The following is an 18,739-nucleotide window of genomic DNA, read 5'->3' on the forward strand; positions in this document are numbered from 1 at the left end:
AACACCTGGAGGGAGGGCCCAAGTTGGCCCATGCCTGATGTAGCATAATACGAGGGCTATCCAGAAAGTACATGACGTTTTGGAATTTAAAAAGAACAAAGTATAGGAAAAACCACTTACGATATGCAGTTGAAAGCCACACTGAAATAGTACATTTCAACATAGTCCTCATTCAGATTTAGGCACTTATCACAGTGAGGAATGACTTTGGAAAGTTCATACCCTCAACACTTTCCCACCGCTGCGACCCACGTTATTGCAACGCTGAAACTCAGCCAGGCTGAACAATGAATGCAAAGGGAAGCAAGGAAAAACTCAGCTCTCGCTTCTTTAGCAAAGGGATCTGAAGACAGACAGCACTGAGGCTTTCTTTCGCTTCCCTTCCTGCCAGCCGATCCTGGTTGCTTGCAAAACCTGGCCGATCCTGCCTGCTTCTCCTCGGGAGCTGCTCTCCTCCAGGCCGCTTTCTGGAGCTTGCTCAGCAGGCAGGATCGGCCAGGTTTTGCAAGCATTCATTGTTCATGTACTTTCTGGATAGCCCTTGTAGTCTCCCATTAGAAATTCCTAAAACAATGTGTGACACCCATAACTTTGTGTGTCCCTCTGTATTTAGCAGAATGCCTCCCTCTTCCACCGACCCAGACACCACAACGCTCCCATTTTAATTCCCATGTTTTTAATATTGTGTTGACCCTGGAACAAAGACGGAAACAACAGACTGGGGTTATTCACGATCCTAATAAGAACAGTAACAACAATGGGCCACCTTCCTTCCTTCAGAGGGTGGAGAAGCGGGGCAGTTCGTGGCCCAGGATGACCTTGCGCTCCACGCCGTCCTCGGTGATGGCGGCCAGGCGGATGACCCCTCCGCTGGAGCCGTCGCGGTCCATGGCCAGAGAGATGGCTGTGGGAGGAGAAAGGTTAGGTGGTCAGTTTGCAAGAGGGACCCACAGATCCACCACCACCTCTAATGAGGGTCCCACACCAAAATGAGGGAGGGGGCTGCCTTCCTTACCATTGGCGGTAAAGGCCAAGCACTCCTCCTTGGTCATGCCGGGCTTGTAGGAGGCGTCGACGTAGCCGTAGATGTAGGAGCTGCCGGAGCCCCCGATGGAGAAGGGCTGGCGCACCATCATGCCCCCCATGGGCACCGAATAGACCTGGAAGTGTGTTATTTGGGGGGAAGACACAACAGGTGAGCATGGGCCCTCCCTCCAGGTGTTTTGGACTTCAACTCCCACAATAATCTATTATTATTATTATTAAACTTTATTTGTACCCCGCTAGCATCTCCCGAAGGACTCGATGCGGCTTACAAAGGCCAAGGCCTCAACACACAATATAACAATACAAAACAAAGGCAAATTCAAAGAATTAAAACAGTATAAACCACAAGCAATAACAATACGCTAAAACACAATAGAACTGGGCCGGGCCAGAGTAATGGGTACAAGATTAAAAGTGCTGATGTGACAGGTGATATATAAGGCTTCTAGGGCAAGTGCAGAGTGCGATATGCAATCTTAGTTCTAATAAAGTGCTTATGGGACTTGGTATTGGAGATTTCCTATTAATCTGGGAAGGCACATTGGAACAGCCAGGTCTTCAAGTTCTTTCTGAAGACTGCCAATGTAGGGGCCTGTCTGAGATCCTTGGAGAGGGTGTTCCAGAGTCGGGGGGCCACCACGGAGAAGGTCCTGTCTCGCGTCCCCACCAACCGCGCTTGCGACGCAGGCGGGATCACGAGCAGGGTTCGTAGACGGAGATGCGGTCACGGAGGTAGGATGGTCCCAAACCGTTCAGGGCTTTGTAGGTAAGCACCTGCACCTTGAATTGGGCTCGGAAAGTAAATGGCAGCCAGTGGAGCTCCTTGAGCAGGAGGGTCGACCTCTCTCTGTAAGGGGCCCCAGTTAACATCCTGGCTGCCGCTCGTTGGACCAGTTGGAACTTCCGAGCCGTTTTCAAGGGCAGCCCCACGTAGAGCGCATTACAGTAGTCCAGTCTGGAGGTGACCAAGGCATAGACCACCCCGGCCAGATCAGCCTTCGCGAGGTATGGTCGCAGTTGGCGCACAAGTCTCAGTTGTGCAAAGGCCCTCCCAGACACCGCCTATGGCGCCTGAGCCTCGAGCGTAAGCGATGAATCCAAGAGGACTCCCAGACTGCGGACCTGTGGCTTCAGGGGGAGTGTAACCCCGTCCAGCACAGGTTGCCACCCTATGCCCCGGTCAGGGGTATATCTATAAAAATGTAATGTACGTTTGTAGGACTGAGTAAACAACAAATACAATAACAAACATAAAACAACATATATATATATATAGAACAAACGGAACCTTTTGGCAATGTTGTCTTCTCTGAGAGACACTGAGTAAACATCACTTAATTTAAGCCCAAGCCCAACCAAGAAGCCATGAAATCATGCCTCACATACCTGGTTTTCAAGGACTTCCCACAGAGTCTCTCTGGCCGCCTAATTTATCTATCCTTCACTCACTCCGTGCGGAGACCTAATCTGATATCAGGGGAAAACTCCCCATCAGCTAAAAACAAAGTGCATAGGTCCATTCATCCGTAATCCTTGCTCAAAATCCTTATTCAGACTGTTGAATTCCATGATGACTTATTCTTCAAACGCTTGAGTAAAGAGCCAAGTCTTTACCTCTTTTCTAAATGCCAAGAGAGATGAGGCCTGCCTGAAGTCACTGGGGAGGGAGTTCCACAGCCAAAGGGCCACCATTGAGAAGACCGTTTCTTGTTTCCACCAATCATGTGGGAACCAGAGACAGGGCCTTCTCACTTGATCTTAAAGCTCTTGTTGGCTCGTAGGAGGAGATGCGTTCAGGCAGGTAAGTTGGACCAGAACCGTTTAGGCCTTTATAGGCCAAGACCAGCACTTTGAATTGGCCTCAGAAGCAGATCGGCAGCCAGTGGAACAACATAACAGAGAAGTAGTGTGCTCCTTGTACGCTACTCCAGTTAGAAATCTGGCTGCAGTCCGTTGGACTAATTGAAGCTTCCAGGCAGTCTTCAAAGCCAGCCCCATGTAGAGCGTGTTGCAGGAGTCTATACGAGATGTAACAAGAGCATGGACCAACGTGGCCAAACCTGACTTCCCACGGTACGGGCACAACTGGTACACAAAGGCCTGGGCCAACTTGGGCCCTCCCTCCAAGTGTTCTGGACTTCAACTCCCACAATTCCCAACAGCCTAAATCTGTTAGTATGTTAGTGTTATATATACTGAATCAACCAGAAATCTATTATATCTATAATAATAATAATAATAATAATAATAACAACAACAACTTTATTTTTATACCCCGCCCCATCTCCCCGAAGGGACTCGGGGCGGCTTACATGGGGCCAGGCCTGATAAAACAAACAAAACAGTAACAAAGCAATAAAACAATTATCCCAGTAAAAAACATCAACATCAATAAAAACAATCATTAAAATCAACAAGCAGAATACAGTGTTAAAAACAGGAGACTAATTCGTAGATCCCAGGCGAAATGCAGAGTGTTACGAAATGGGAAAAGGAAATTTCACAGTTGAATGGACAATAAAGTGTGGTATAAAATGGCAAAACAACAACAATGGGACTATTATGGAATGGACAGATAGATCAATCCAGCAACAATTAAACATTGAAGGCCTTTTGGAAGAGCCAGGTTTTTAAGCTCTTCCGGAAGGAGAGGAGGGTAGGGGCCTGCCTGATCTCTCTAGGTAGAGAGTTCCAAAGCCGGGATGGGGGCCACGACTGAGAAGGCCCTCTCTCTCGTCCCCACCAACTGCGACTGCGAGGGTGGTGGGAGCGAGAGAAGGGCCTCCCCCGACGAGCGAAGAGAACGTGTGGGTTCATAGAAGGAGATGCAGTCTCTAAGGTAGGTGGGTCCCAAACCGTTTAGAGCTTTGTAGGTTATTTATTTATTTCGTGTCAAAAGCATTGGTACAGCAAATACATTTCAAATAATGGAAATAAAATAAAAAGGAAAGAAATCACAAGCAACTAAATAGTTTTGGACCAAAAGCGGGCAACAGCAACCGCATTGTCTGTAGCTTTAAACAACTCCTCCTCCGTACATGAGGCAGGGCATTGTGGGCAAGCAGACATATGCGGAGTTGTTTGTTGGGCCCGGAAAGTAAATGGCAGCCAGTGAAGCTCCTTAAGCTCCTATGTATCTTTATCCTTCCACTACCCAGTTTCTCTGCTACGAGGGGCTTAACCACACGAACCACCTTAATTGCATATTCAACATATATGTGTATTAATTTCCAAATACTGAGTCACCAGGTTTCAAATAACATTCTGTCTCTGCTTCAGCACCTTCTGCACCTTCCCTCTCCCTTGGGCCTTACCTGCCCTCCTTTGCGCCTGTCCCACCCGGCCACCAGGATCCCGGCCGTCAGGTCCTCCCGGTATCGGTAGCACATCTCCTTGAAGAGGTTGGCCGCCGTGTGCACCAAGGGGCGCTCGTCCAGCTCAATGCTGCAAAGAAGGAGCAAGGGTCAGCGCAGCAGGAGAGACCCCCCCCCCCCTAAAAAAAGACCCAACACCATGACCCTCCTTTGACCCTTGTCCTGCAGGTCCCATCACCCTTTGAGGACTCATTGGGGGGGGGGGGATGGAGGCCCCACATTTATTCTTCCCTATATTGCCCCTCACTCAGTTCCTTGGCTCTTTCAACCAATCAACTACACTTCCTGACCTCATCCCTCCCTAAAATTGCAGGAACTGTGTTGTTGTAGGCTTTCATGGCCAGGATCCCTGGGTTGCTGTGAGTTTTTCCAGCTGTATGGCTATGTTCCAGTAGCATTCTCTCCTGATGTTTTATCTGCATCTGTGGCAGGCATTGAGGTTTGTTGGAAATGATGCAAGTGAAGTGTGTATATATATCCCTGTGGAATAATGTCCAAGTGTGAATGCTGCTTGAATTAGCGTTGTGTAGCCATGAAGCTTGCAAAGTCGATCAGTGAGGGTCTCCATACAGAGGGTTGCCTAGAGGCATCCCAGTTAACACACCCCCAAACAAAGGATGCCTCCAGCAAAACAGTCAGGCTACCTCTGGCCAGATACCCTCACTGATTGACTAACAGCATTCTCTCCTGATGTTTTTGCCTGCATCTATGGCTAGCATTCTCAGAGGTTGTTCAGAGGTCTATTGGAAACGAGGCAAGTGGAGTGTGTATAATATCCCTGTGGAAAAATGTCCAGGGTGGGAGAAGAACTCCCTTGCCTGTTTGAAGCAAGTGTGAGTGTTGCAATTATCTTGCAGCTGCAAAGCCTGGCTGTTGTTGCCTGGGGGCATCCTTTATTTGGAAGGTGTTCCCTTGCCTTTGCTTGCTTGTTGTCTGGAGTCTCCTGTTTCTGAGTGGTGGTCTTTATTTACTGCCTTGATTCTGGTGTCTTTTAACACTGGGAGCCAGATTTAAGACTGGTAACGGGACAGCAACAGCTAGGCTTTGGAGCTGTAGTGCTATTCAATGGTAATCAAGCTTGCTAATTGCAACATTCACACTTATTTCAAACAGATAAGGGGGTCTTTCTTCCACCCTGGACTTTATTCCACAGGCACAGCATATACACTCCACTTGCCTCACTGCCAACAGAACCTTTGAAGATGATGCCAGCCACAGATGCAGGCAAAACGTTAGGATCGAATGCTGCTGGAACATGGCCATACAGCCCGCAAAACTCGCAGCAACCCAGCTGCAGGGCTTATTTCGCAAAACCTGAGTGAGTAACTCTTCTGGATCCCCCAGACTGGCAGATAGTTACATTCCTGAGTAATTTATTTATCTCAAGGAGCCTCAAAGGGAGCCAAGAAGGAGAAACCTCCCATTCCTCTCCTGCCCATTAAGATACCCTTCCCTTCCTCAGTTTCCCCAAGAGTCTTTCTGGTGCAAAAAAAGACCAGGAAGAAGCCTTGGGGGAATAAAACTGCTTTCTTTCCTCAGGGGCTTTTGTTCAACTACAGTTTGCTTCTGCAAAAGCAGCAAAAGAGCAATTGAACTGGGTATTTTCCATCCTTGCAATGCAGGGCTTTTGGGAGGGGGTGGGTGGGATTGTAATGGGCTCAGCCATTCTGAAGGCACAGACAGGTCCAGCTGAGGGCAAGTAAAAACATGGAAAACCTTAAAAAGAAAGGAAACACCCTTTTTCCCCCAGTGGAAAATTTGGAAGAGTTGAGGAATGCAGAAAAAAAAAGTCAGATGGCAGGTTTCCTCTTTTGAAAGGAGCCCAGTGCTTTTCCAGGTGAGGCTCTGCAGAAAGCCATGATCCCAGGCCAAAAGGCACTGTGCAGAGCAAACGGGGCCTTATTCCTTACCACGATATACAGCCATGGAAAATTCCCTAGCTGGTTCTGTCCAGCTAATACGTAAGAACTGTACAATGTAAAATTCAAGCTTATTGGATTTTCCAAGGAAGCCCCTCGGATCCTAGATCAGTGCCTGGCTGCTGTGATGGACAGAATGAGGGCCAACAAACTGAAGCTTAATCCTGACAAGACAGAAGTCCTCTGGGCCAGTCATATAGTCGATTGGGGCATAGGGTGTGCTCGACGGGGTCGCACTCCCCCTGAGAACACAGATCTGCAGCCTGGGGGTCCTCCTGGACTCAGCACTGATGCAGAGAGGGCTTTTGCAGTGCGCCAGCTGCAACTGTACCTTGAGAAGTCTGACTTGGCCACGGTGGTCCATGCCTTAGTTACCTCCAGACTGGATTACTGCAATGCGCTCTATGTGGGACTGCCCTTGAAGACGGTTTGGAAACTACAGCTGGCACGAAGATCAGTGCCTAGGTGAATAACTGGAGCAAGCTACAGAGAGCAGTCAACCCTCCTGTTTAAGCAGCTCCACTGGCTACTGATAAGTTTCCGGGCCCAATTCAAGGTGCAGGTCATCACCTACAAAGCCCTAAACCAGGGGTCCCCAAACTAAGGCCCGCGGGCCACATGTGGCCCATCGAAGCCATTTATCCGGCCCCCATGACGGCGGCTCCCTCCTCCTCCTTTCCCGCCTCCTCCCTCACCTATTGCGCGCCTTCTAAAGCTTTCCTTGTTTATAATGGTATTTTAATTATTATTTAATTAATAATTTACTAAGGGGTGCTTTGCCAGTGCTTTTGGTGCACAAAGGCAAAAGGGGGGTTGGACTAAATGGCCCAAGGGGTCTTTTCCAATCCTCTTTATTATTATTACTATTATTATTATTATTATCATCATCATTATCATCATCAACATTATTATTATTGGCACAAAGACACAGTATAACACAGCAAACGATATATATATCATTTTAATCTATTTTAATATTTTTAATCAATATTTGTATGTATGTATTTTTATCCTTTTTATCTTGTAAATCGCCTAGAGCATCGTGGATGGAGGGCGATTAATAAGTAATTAAATGATGATGATGATGATATATATCTGCTGGATTTCATATCACAAAATCACAAGTTGAACACTTCCCTGGCATTTAGGACTGTGTGATGTATGATGATGATGATTATTATTATGGGTGGCCATCTGTCAGGAGTGCTTTGCTTGTGCCTTTGGTGCACAAAGGTAGAAGAGGGCTGGACAAGATGGTCCAAGGTGTCTCTTCCAATCCTCTTTATTATTTTTATTATGATTATTATTAACATTGAGGCTGTATTTCTTCCAGTTTGGTTTTTTTTACTTCAAAATAAGATTTATTTTTACTTCAAAATTTACTTCAAAATGTGCATAGGAATTTGTTTATAGGGTTTTTTTTCAACTATAGTCCGGCCCTCCAGTGGTCTGAGGGACTGTGAACTGGCCCCCTGTTTAAAAAGTTTAGGGACCCCTGCCCTAAACGGTTTGGGATCTGCTTATCTCCGCGATTGCCTCCTCCCCTATGAACCCACACAGGCCTTGAGATCTTCCAGGGAGGCCCTTCTCTCCTTCCAACCTCCATCTCGGTTGGAGAGACGAGAGAGGGCCTTCTTGGTAGTGGCTCCCCGACTCTGGAACTCGCTCCCCAGAAAGATTAGACTGGCTCCTTCGTTGTCCACCTTCCACCGGAGTCTAAAAACATGGATGTTCTGGTGCGCTTTTGAGTGAAGAGGCCACCAGCCATGTATCTTGTTTACAAACTCATGCTGCACTTTATTATTTTATAGGTTTTAGTGTTTTAACGCAATCGGTTCCTTGTCCTTTTTTTGCCCGTCCCTACCTTATTCGTGGACCTTACTCAAGAGCCTTTGCACTAATCACCCCCTATGCAGAGCAATTGATGTCTTGGTTTTAAATATCATTGTGTAATGTTGTTTTATAACTATGCTATTATTGTTTCAAATTCGTGGATTATATATTAATTTATGTTGTGGTTGGTTTGTTTTCTCATGTAAACCGCACCGAGTCCCTTCGGGGAGATGGAGGTGGGGTACAATAATAATTATTTAAAATGTAAAGGTTTTCCCCTGGCGTTAAGTCCAGTCGTGTTCGACTCTGGGGGTTGGTGTTCATCTCCATTTCTAAGCTGAAGAGCCGGCGTTGTCCATAGACACCTCCAAGGTCATGTGGCCAAGGGTATGACTGCATGGAGCGCCGTTACCTTCCCGCCGGAGCAGTACCAATTGATCTACTCACATTTGCATGTTTTCGAAATGCTAGGTTGGCAGAAGCTGGAGCTAACAGTGGGCGCTCACGCCGCTCCCCTATTGGAGCCTCCGGTGGCCTAGGGGATAAAAGCCTCGTGACTGGAAGGTTGGGTTGCTGACCTGAAAGCTGCCAGGTTCAAATCCCACCCGGGGAGAGTGTGGATGAGCTCCCTCTATCAGCTCCAGCTCCATGCGGGGACATGAGAAGCCTCCCACAAGGATGGTAAAAACATCAAATCATCCGGGCAATGTCCCCTGGGCAACGTCCTTGCAGACGGCCAATTCTCTCACTCCAGAAGCAACTCCAGTTGCTCCTGACAAAAAAAAACCCTCCGCTTCCTGGGTTTTGAACCTGGGACCTTTCGGTCTGCAAGTTCAGCAGCTCAGCGCTTTAACACACTTCGCCACCGGAGGCTCCTCAAAGTTATTATTGTATTAATGATGTATTTTTATAGTTTTAATTGATTATATGTACTGTTTTTTGTTTTATTATTATGTTCTTGGCATTAAATGTTGCCAACTGTGTAAGCCGCCCTGAGTCCCCCTGGGTGAGAAGGGCGGGGTATAAATTCTGGAAATAAATAAATAATAAATTATTATTTCCCCCTTGAAATTAAGGTGAGTGGGTCGGAGAGAAACACTCCCTTCCACAACCCATGACTACAAGTTTCCCTTAATGTACAATCTTTAGGTATGGCATGACTGATCCAGGGAATATAACAGAACCCCACACAGCTTGTTCTCCTCCTCCTCCTGTGTATACACAACAGATGGGATGTCAATGGGGATCCCGAGGCCCTGGGCAGGGAGCCAAAGGCCGTGACGGACAGGTGCCATTCCCTCTCTTAAAAACCAGGAGACTAGAATAATGGGTGGTGGGCAACAGAGGCAATACCAGGGCCCCTGTCCATCATCTTCCAGAATCCTCAAGTCCCAGCGGACTGGAGGAAGGAAATGTACTCATATCCCTTACGAAGGGTGAAAAGGAGGACACAAGCAATTCCTATAATCAATTCCGGGAAAGATTCCAGCGCGGATAATGACTCATTGTATCTTCCTGCACGAAGCAGAACTGAACTGGGCGACCTAGCAATCGCTTCCTACTCAATGCTGCTATGATTATACAGTCAGTCCCTGAACACTTAGAAAAGAATGCCAGGCTCAACACGGATTCCTCACAAACCAGTCCTGCCAGGCGAACCTTATCTCTTTCTTGGCAGAGTTAGCTAAAGCGAAGGGTAGATGCAGGGAATGCTGTGGATGGAGCAGATCCCGATTTCAGTGTGGCCTCTGGCAAAGTTCCCTGTGACGTCCTCACAAAGAAGCGAGTGAAATGTGGGCTGGACAAGGCTCCTGGGAGGTGGGTTGGGAACTGGTGGCCTGGCTAAACCCAAGTGGCTTGCCAAAAGAACAATATCAATTAATCCACAGGAAAATAGGCGTCATTCCACCTTCCTAACAGACAAGAGCCACTTAACAATCACACCTGCTTCTGCTCGAGAGTCTTGATCTCTGGAGGTTTGGAAATAGAGGCCAGATGGCCATCTGCCAGGAGTGCTTTGATGGTGTCTTCCTGCTTGGATGATGGCCTCTGGGGTCTTTTGAACTCTTTCTCCCTGTGTCTAAAGCAGACATGGGCCAACTTGGGCCCTCCAGGTGTTTTGGACTCCAACTCCCACAATTCCTAACAGCCTACCGGCTGTTAGGAATTGTGGGAGTTGAAGTCCAAAACACCTGGAGGGCCGAAGTTTGCCCATAATAATAATATAGGTAAAGGTAAAGGTTTCCCCTGACATTAAGTCCAGTCGTGTTTGACTCTGGGGGTTGGTGCTCATCTCCATTTCTAAGCCGAAGAGCCGGCGTTGTCCGTAGACACCTCCAAGGTCATGTGGCCAGTGGCATGACTGCATGGAGTGCCGTTACCTTCCCGCCAGAGCGGTACCTATTGATCTACTCACATTGGCATGTTTTCGAACTGCTAGGTTGGCAGGAGCTGGAGCTAACAGCAGGCGCTCACGCCTCTCCCAGGGTTTGAACCTGGCACCTTTCGGTCTCCAGCTCAGTGCTTTAATGCACTTTGCCACCGGGGCTCCAATAATAATATACTTTATTTATATTCCGCTTTATCTCCCTGGAGAAACTCACAGCAGATTAAAGTATGCACATCTAAGGGGAAAATTCAGTGCCTTTTACACAGTGAACAACAACAGCATCCAAGACACAGGCAAAGGCCTTCCCCTTTTCCTCTCTGGTGTCTGGAAGCGATGCTCAACTCCGGCCATGGGGAAGTGCTCTTGTTCCATTTTTCCATGACAAGGAACCTGTTGTCAGTAGACATCTCTGATTGTGTTGACGGCATGTCTGCATGAGGCACCCTTTTACCTCCCCACTGAAGCAGTACCTATTGTTCTGTTTGCATAGCATGTTTTCAAACTGCTAGGTTGGCAGAAGCTAGGGCTAACAGCAGGAGCTCACCCTGACTTGCAGCCTCGAACTGGGGAATAGCGTCTAGATCCAGGGAAGTTATGCTCCCCCTCTATTCTGCCTTGGTCAGACCACACCTGGAATACTGTGTCCAATTTTGGGCACCACAGTTGAAGGGAGATGTTGACAAGCTGGAAAGCGTCCAGAGGAGGGCGACTAAAATGATTAAGGGTCTGGAGAACAAGCCCTATGAGGAGCGGCTTAAAGAGCTGGGCATGTTTAGCCTGCAGAAGAGAAGGCTGAGAGGAGACATGATCACCATGTACAAATATGTGAGGGGAAGTCATAGGGAGGAGGGAGGGGGCTTGTTTTCTGCTGCCCTGCAGACTAGGACACGGAACAATGGCTTCAAACTACAGGAAAGGAGATTCCACCTGAACATCAGGAAGAACTTCCTCACTGTGAGAGCTGTTCGACAGTGGAACTCTCTCCCCGGGGCTGTGGTGGAGGCTCCTTCCTTGGAGGCTTTTAAGCAGAGGCTGGATGGCCATCTGTCGGGGGTGCTTTGAATGTGATTTCCTGCTTCTTAGCAGGGGGTTGGACTAGATGGCCCATGTGGTCTCTTCCAACTCTACTATTCTATGATTCTATGATTCTATGATTCTATGAACTGACAACCCTTGGTCATCCACAAGGATGGTAAAAACATCAAAAACATCCGGGCGTCCCCTGGGCAACGTCCTTGCAGACGACCAATTCTCTCACTCCAGAAGCGACTCAAGTTGCTCCTGACACGAAAAAAAGCCAATTTCCTGAAGCTAGTGGTTTAACCCTGGAGCCTCCAGTGCCTCAGTGTGTTAAAGTGCTGAGCTGCTGAATTTGCAGACCAAAAGGTCCCAGGTTCAAATCCAGGGAGTGAAGTGAGCGCCCACTGCTAGCTCCAGCTTCTGCCAACCTAGCAGTTTGAAAACATGCAAATGTGAGTAGACCAATAGGTACTGCTCTGGTGGGAAGGTAACGGCGCTCCATGCAGTCATGCCACTGGCCACATGACCTTGGAAGTGTCTACGGACAATGCTGCACCAACCACCAGAGTCAGACATGACTGGACTTAACATCAGGGGAAACCTTTACCCTTTACTAATGGTTTAACCCACTGCGCTACCACAACCCCATGCCTCTTATAAAGCGAAGAGGGCCTCCCTTCCAGCCTCTGGGGGCCACCAGGGTCTGGTGTCCTGAGGGTGGCAGAGAGGTCCCTGTTCCTCCTCACCTGTGGAAGCCCAGCTGGTACGTGACGGCGTCCGCAATGGCCTGGGTGTCGGCGGCTGAGCCTGACCGGCAGCAGTAAATGTGGTCGTGGATCTGGGTCAGTTTATCCGTCACTCGGTTGGCAATGTAGGAACTGCAAGAGAAGGCAGGGAGGGTTGTCAGGACAGAACCCACACATCGCCTCAAGGTCCGAGACATAGAGCTGCGTTGTGGAGCAGGGGAGCCAGGGGGTGGGCAGCAGCTCTGTATCCCGTACACAAGGAGGCCCCAAGACACTCCAGAATCACCAGAGGAAGCTGCGAAATGGCTGAGAGGGCACCATGTGGGGAGTTGCCCACAATTTCTCTTGCTGGTTTGGACCGAACTTGGCGGGCAGAATGAGGCCTCCACCCTTGACACCATACCACAATTCAAGGAGGGGACGGACCAGATGTAAAGCATCCAGACAATTGTTCGAATTCAACCACACTGCTCAGGTCTGCAGTCCTCAGTGAGAAGCAGGTAGACAGCATTAGGTTAGGCTGAGGGAATCCCCCCCCCCCCCCACCCGTTCCTGAATATCTGTTGATGTACCTGTTGTTGGGGATATTTTGCTTGGAGAAGAGAAAGGGATCTAACTATTGGAAAGGATGATCCATTGAGGAGAAGGGAACACGCTTTTATGTTTTCTGCTGTTCTGGAGACTGAGACACAGTGGAGCCATGGATTCAAATTCAACCTGAATTTTAGGAAGAACTTCCTGATGGTTAGAGCTGTTCAATAGGGGAATAATCTGCTGCCGCCCGGGAGTCTGTTGGAATCTTTAAACAAATGCTGGATGGCCATCTGGTGGGATGGTTTTTATTGTGTCCTTACGCCTGGCAGAGAAAGGTTGGACCGGGTGGCCTTTGGGGAATATACATTGCTTGGTCACCTGATTATCCTTCCTTCTCTGGGGATTTCTAAGCAGAGGCTGGATGGCCTTCTGTCGGGAGGGCTTGGATGGCGCCTTCCTTGAAGTCTCTCCCAACTCTAGGCTTCTATGATCCCATGTTTACATAAGCAGCCAGGTCTAACTTGTCCCCTTTTAGTATGAATATGTTTTTATGGATTTTAACTGAATTCTTAAAAATACCAATAACATTTAATTCTGTCGTCGAAGGCTTTCATGGCCAGGATCACTGGGTTGCTGTGAGTTGTTTGGGCTGTATGACTATGTTCCAGGTGCATTTTCTCCTGATCTTTCACCTGCATCTGTGGCAAGCATCCTCAGAGATTTGTTCAGAGGTCTGTTGGAAATGAGGCAAGTGGAGTGTGTGTATGTGTGTCTATCTATCTATCTGTGGAATAATGTCCAGGGTGGAAAAAAGAACCCTTGTCTGTTTGAAGTGTGTGAATATTGCAATTATGAAGCTTAGTCATTCTGTGAGGTTACCTGCAGAGATGTAGCCTGGCTGTTGTGATTGGAGACAGCCTTTGTTTGAGAGGGGTTAACTGGCACTTTATTGTTTGCTGTCTGGAATTCCCGTTTTCTGACTAATGTAATTTATTTACTGCCTTGATTCTAGTGTTTTTTTTCAAATACTGGTAAACCAGATTTTGCTTTTTCATGGGGGAATTCCATTCCAAACAGCAAACAATCATGTGCCAGTTAATACCACCAAGACAAAGAATGCTTCCAGACTCAACAGCCAGGCCGTCTCTATGCAAATACCCTCACTGATTTGACTTTACAGCTTCATAGCTAATCAAGCCTGCCAACTGCAACATCCAAACTTGCTTCAAACAGGGAGAGTTCTTCCTCCCACCCTGGACATTACTCCACAGGTATATATATACACTCCAGTTGACTCACTTCCAACAGAACTTTTGTAAATGCCATTAGCCACAGATGCAGGTGAAACATCAGGAGAGAATGCTACTGGAACATGGACATACAGCCCAAAAAACTCACATCAACCCAGATATTTAATTCTGTGTTACTGTATGTATATTTGTGAATTTCAAATTGCACTGGGATGTTTTTAATGTAGGTTGCTTTAAGTCTCCTTTGCGGAGAGAAAAAGCAGAGTATAAATAAACAGAATAATAATAATAATACAGCCTCATCCACCCCTCACTCACCCGGTGGTGGTCCTGGAGTCGGCGCCAATGACGACCCCTCCGTCAAACTCCACTGCCATGATGGTGGTCTGAAAGGGAAGATGGGAAAGTTGCAAGGTGTATGTGTCTTTGTGTGTAAGTTTACGCACTTTACTTACTAACAAATCCTTATGCTGCAATTAGTCCACCCACCCTTGAAGATAAAACGAATTGGTTGCTGGTCGGTGTTACTTTTATTGTGAAATGTTGTTGTTTTATTTTGTTTATATTGTGAATTGCATTTTATGTAAATTCCATTTTAACTGTGTTGTTGGGTCTTGCCCCATGTGAGCCGCCCCAAGTCCCCTTGGGGACTGGATACAAAAATAAAGTTATTATTATCTCTCTCCCTTCTGAATCCCTCCCGAGTATTTCCTGTCACTGCCCTCTATGCCAGGAAGCATCTGGTGGAATCAGAGCAACCCCAGCAGAACCTTGAAGATGACTGGGCTCTAGTGGGACTTCTCCACTCCACCCTCCTCCCATTCACCCCATGTCTGGGGTGGTTGCTTCTATTATTATTATTATTATTATTATTATTATTATTACTTCTACTACTACTAAAAAGGATGCATGGATGGCCATCTGTTGAGGGTGCTTTGATTGCACTTTTTCTGCAGGAAGACAGAAGGGGCTTGGACTGGGTGGCCTCTAGGGTTTTTGCTATTACAGTAGAGTCTCACTTATCCAACATAAACGGACCGGCAGAATGCTGGATAAGCGAATATGTTGGATAATAAGGAGAGATTAAGAAAAGCCTATTAAACATCAAAATAGGTTATGATTTTACAAATTAAGCACCAAAACATCATGTTATACAACAAATTTGATAGAAAAAGTAGTTCACTACGCATTAATACTATGTAGTAATTACTGTATTTACGAATTTAGCACCAAAATATCATGATATATTGAAAACATTGACTACAAAAATGTGTTGGATAATCCAGAACATTGGATAAGTGAGTGTTGGATAAGTGAGACTCTACTGTAATTACTACATAGCATTACTGCGCATGGAACTACTTTTTCTGTCAAATTTGTTGTATAATATGATGTTTTGGTGCTTAATTTGTATAATCATTACCTAATTTGATGTTTAATTGGCTTTTCCTGAATCCCTTCTTATTATCCAACATATTCACTTATCCTGCCGGCCTGTTTATGTTGGATGAGACTCTACTGTATATTGATAATCTTATATTATCTGCTTAAAAGTGGATTATATGAGGCCCCTTCTTCACAGCTGTATAAAATGCACACTGAAGTGGATTATATGGCAGTGTGGAGTCAAGATAATCCAGTGCAAAGCAGATAATATAAGATTATAAATGGGTTATATAGCTGTGTGGAAGGGCCTTGAGTCTACACTGCCATATAATCCAGTGCAAATTAGATAATCTGTGGAACAGGCCGAGGCCTAAGTCTGCCTGTCCCCTGGGCTGAGTTGGTTGCTAGGAGTGGGCAGAGATTAGTCCTCTAACTGGCCGCCATTGGATAAAAATAATTATTCCTTTCCCTCTAATTAGGACTTTATTTTTCTTTTCTTTTTGTTGTATCAACCTAGAGGCGTGGATGATGGGTTGTGTTGTCAAATTTTGAGGTTGGGGGCCTGTAGTTTTGTTGTTCGCCATGATGCCATCACTCATTTATATAGATAGATAGATAGATAGATAGATACATACATAAGCCTTTATTGGGGCTAAAATGCTTCAAAACAGTTGAAACATCTAGAGCAGGGGTCACCAAACTAAGGCCCGGGGGCCGGATGCGGCCCTCCAAGGTCATTTACCTGGCCCCCGCCCTCAGTTTTATAATATAATATTTTATATCATTTTAATAATATAATATATTGTATCTACATATAATATTGATAATAATATTATAATGTTATACAATATAATACTAATCATAATACCATATAATAATATTAATTATATGTTATATATTACATATAATATTACAGTATGGTGGTATAGTTCAATATAGTAATATATAATGCTAATATTGTGATATACTAATAATATAATATATTGTATGTATATACAGCTGCTCTGAGTTCTCTTCGGGGTGAGAAGGGCAGGATATAAATGTAATGAATAAATGTAGTAAATGAATAAATAAATAATTTTAGACTTAGGCTCACCCAAAGTCTAAAATGACTTGAAGGCACACAACAACAATCCTTGACTACCCTGTTTCCCCGAAAATAAGACATCCCCAAAAAATAAGACCTAGCAGAGGTTTTGCTGAATTGCTAAATATAAGGCCTCCCCCAAAAGTAAGACCTAGCAAAGTTTTTGTTTGGAAGCATGCCCAGCGCCCACCAAACAAAACACCAGAAATTGCAGGATCGGTTAATATACATACCAGTTGTACATGGAAATAATGGTAATAATATATTAAAAGATTATATTATTTATATTTATACAGTAGTAACAAGAAATTCTTGACAGGAGTCATAGTTTGTCTGGTTTGGTTATGTTGGTTTGTGATGACAACTACTGTACAGTATATAATAAATGTTCATTTTTTTGTTCAACAATAAATGTGAATTCTTCTTCATGGAAAAATAAGACATCCCCTGAAAATAAGACCTAGCACATCTTTGGGAGCAAAAAATAATATAAGACACTGTCTTATTTTCGGGGAAACACGGTACCTCATTGGCCAGAAGCAGGCCCACACTTCTGATAGGTTTCTGTTGGTTACAATTGTTTTCATTTTTAAATATTGTATTGTTCTTTCATTGTTATTGTTCTTTTGCACTACAAATAAGACATGTGCAGTGTGCATTGGAATTTGTTTTTTCAAATAATAATTCGGCCCCTCCACAGTCTGAAGGATTGTGGACCGGCCCTCGGCTTTAAAAGTTTGGGGACCGCTGGCCTAGAGATTCCCTGGGGCGCCTCATTCATGGACAGAGTCCTCTGTGCAAGGCCTCCGTGAGGCTCCTGGGCCTTGGCCTTTCCCCGCCCTGAGAAGCGCCAGCAGGCCTCTCTTCCGGGCCCGCCCTCCCGGCCCTCCCGCTCCGCCTGCTCACCCCGGTGCTCTCGGCCCGGTCCGTCCAGTCCGGACACCCCCCGGAGAGGCCCAAGCCGGGCCCCGGCATCGCTGATGCTCCTCTCACTAGCGCCGCCATCTTGGATCGCACTGCTGCAAAACTGCCGAGCCATGCCCGCTTTACGGCTGCGCGTGGTGGGCGGAGCTACGCCCAAAGGCTTCGCATGGGAAAGAGAGCGGCGCGGATGACGACACACGCACCCTCTGTGCCTGCAGTTCCCGCTGCGTCCGGAAGGGGCGCGCGTCCTTCTCTTTTTATACTGGTGGCTGGGCCAGTTTGCAGGTGGGACCAAACTGGGAGGGAGGAGGGAGGGAGGGGGAACTCATCCTCCCTGCTGGCTACGTTTAATGTTTGAAATATTTACTAATAATAGAACTATTAGTACGTAAACATGTCCTAGATGTTTGATTTATATACAGTAGAGCAGGGGTCCTCAAACTTTTTAATCCGAGGGCCGGTCCACAATCCTTCAGACTCTGGAGGGGCCGAATTATCATTTGGAAAAAAAAAATGAACAAATTCCTATGCACACTGCACATGTCTTATTTGTAGTGCAAAACAACAACAACAACAATGAAAGTGCAATACAATATTTAAAAATGAAAACAATTGTAACCAACATAAACCTATCAGGATTTCAATGGGAAGTGTGGACCTGCTTCTGGCCAATGAGATAGTGATTTCAATGGGAAGTGTGGGCCTCCTACTAGCCAATGAGATAGTCAAGTTAATTAGGATTGTTGTTGTTGTTGTGTGTCTTTAAGTCATTTCAGACTTTGGGCGAGCCTAAGTCTAAAATTATTTATTTATTCATTTACTACATTTATTTATTACATTTATATCCCGCCCTTCTTACCCCGAAGGGGACTCACAGCAGCTGTGTGCACATAACAATATATTATATTAGTAGCATAGCACAATATTAGCATTATATATTACTGTATTGAACTATACCACTATACCGTAATATTATATGTAATATATATCATATAATTAATATTATTATATGGTATTATTAGTATATTGTATAACATTATATTATTATAATATTATATGTATATACAATATATTATATTATTTTAAATGATATAAAATCTTATTATTTATTTATTTACAGTATTTATATTCCGCCCTTCTCACCCCGAAGGGGACTCTGGGCATAGGATCACATGACACATGTAAGGCAAACATTCAATGCCTTGACATAGAACAAAGACAGAAGACAAA

The 18,739-nt window shown here is 45.8% G+C and overlaps 1 protein-coding gene across 1 annotated transcript; it reads right to left on the reverse strand.

Moving 5' to 3' along the window:
* Positions 1 to 659: 659 nt before the first annotated feature.
* On the reverse strand, positions 660 to 17,650 carry psmb6 (proteasome 20S subunit beta 6). The gene is made up of 6 exons (XM_008111161.3): positions 17,492 to 17,650; positions 14,431 to 14,498; positions 12,329 to 12,460; positions 4,362 to 4,491; positions 1,016 to 1,160; positions 660 to 904 (listed from the first exon to the last, which is right to left on the reverse strand). Exons 1-6 carry the CDS (start codon positions 17,588 to 17,590, stop codon positions 777 to 779), a joined length of 702 nt encoding a protein of 233 aa, XP_008109368.1. The 5' UTR covers positions 17,591 to 17,650; the 3' UTR covers positions 660 to 776.
* Positions 17,651 to 18,739: the final 1,089 nt, after the last annotated feature.

The sequence above is a fragment of the Anolis carolinensis genome, chromosome 6 (assembly GCF_035594765.1).
Source record: "Anolis carolinensis isolate JA03-04 chromosome 6, rAnoCar3.1.pri, whole genome shotgun sequence".
Classification (NCBI taxonomy): Eukaryota; Metazoa; Chordata; class Lepidosauria; order Squamata; family Dactyloidae; genus Anolis; species Anolis carolinensis.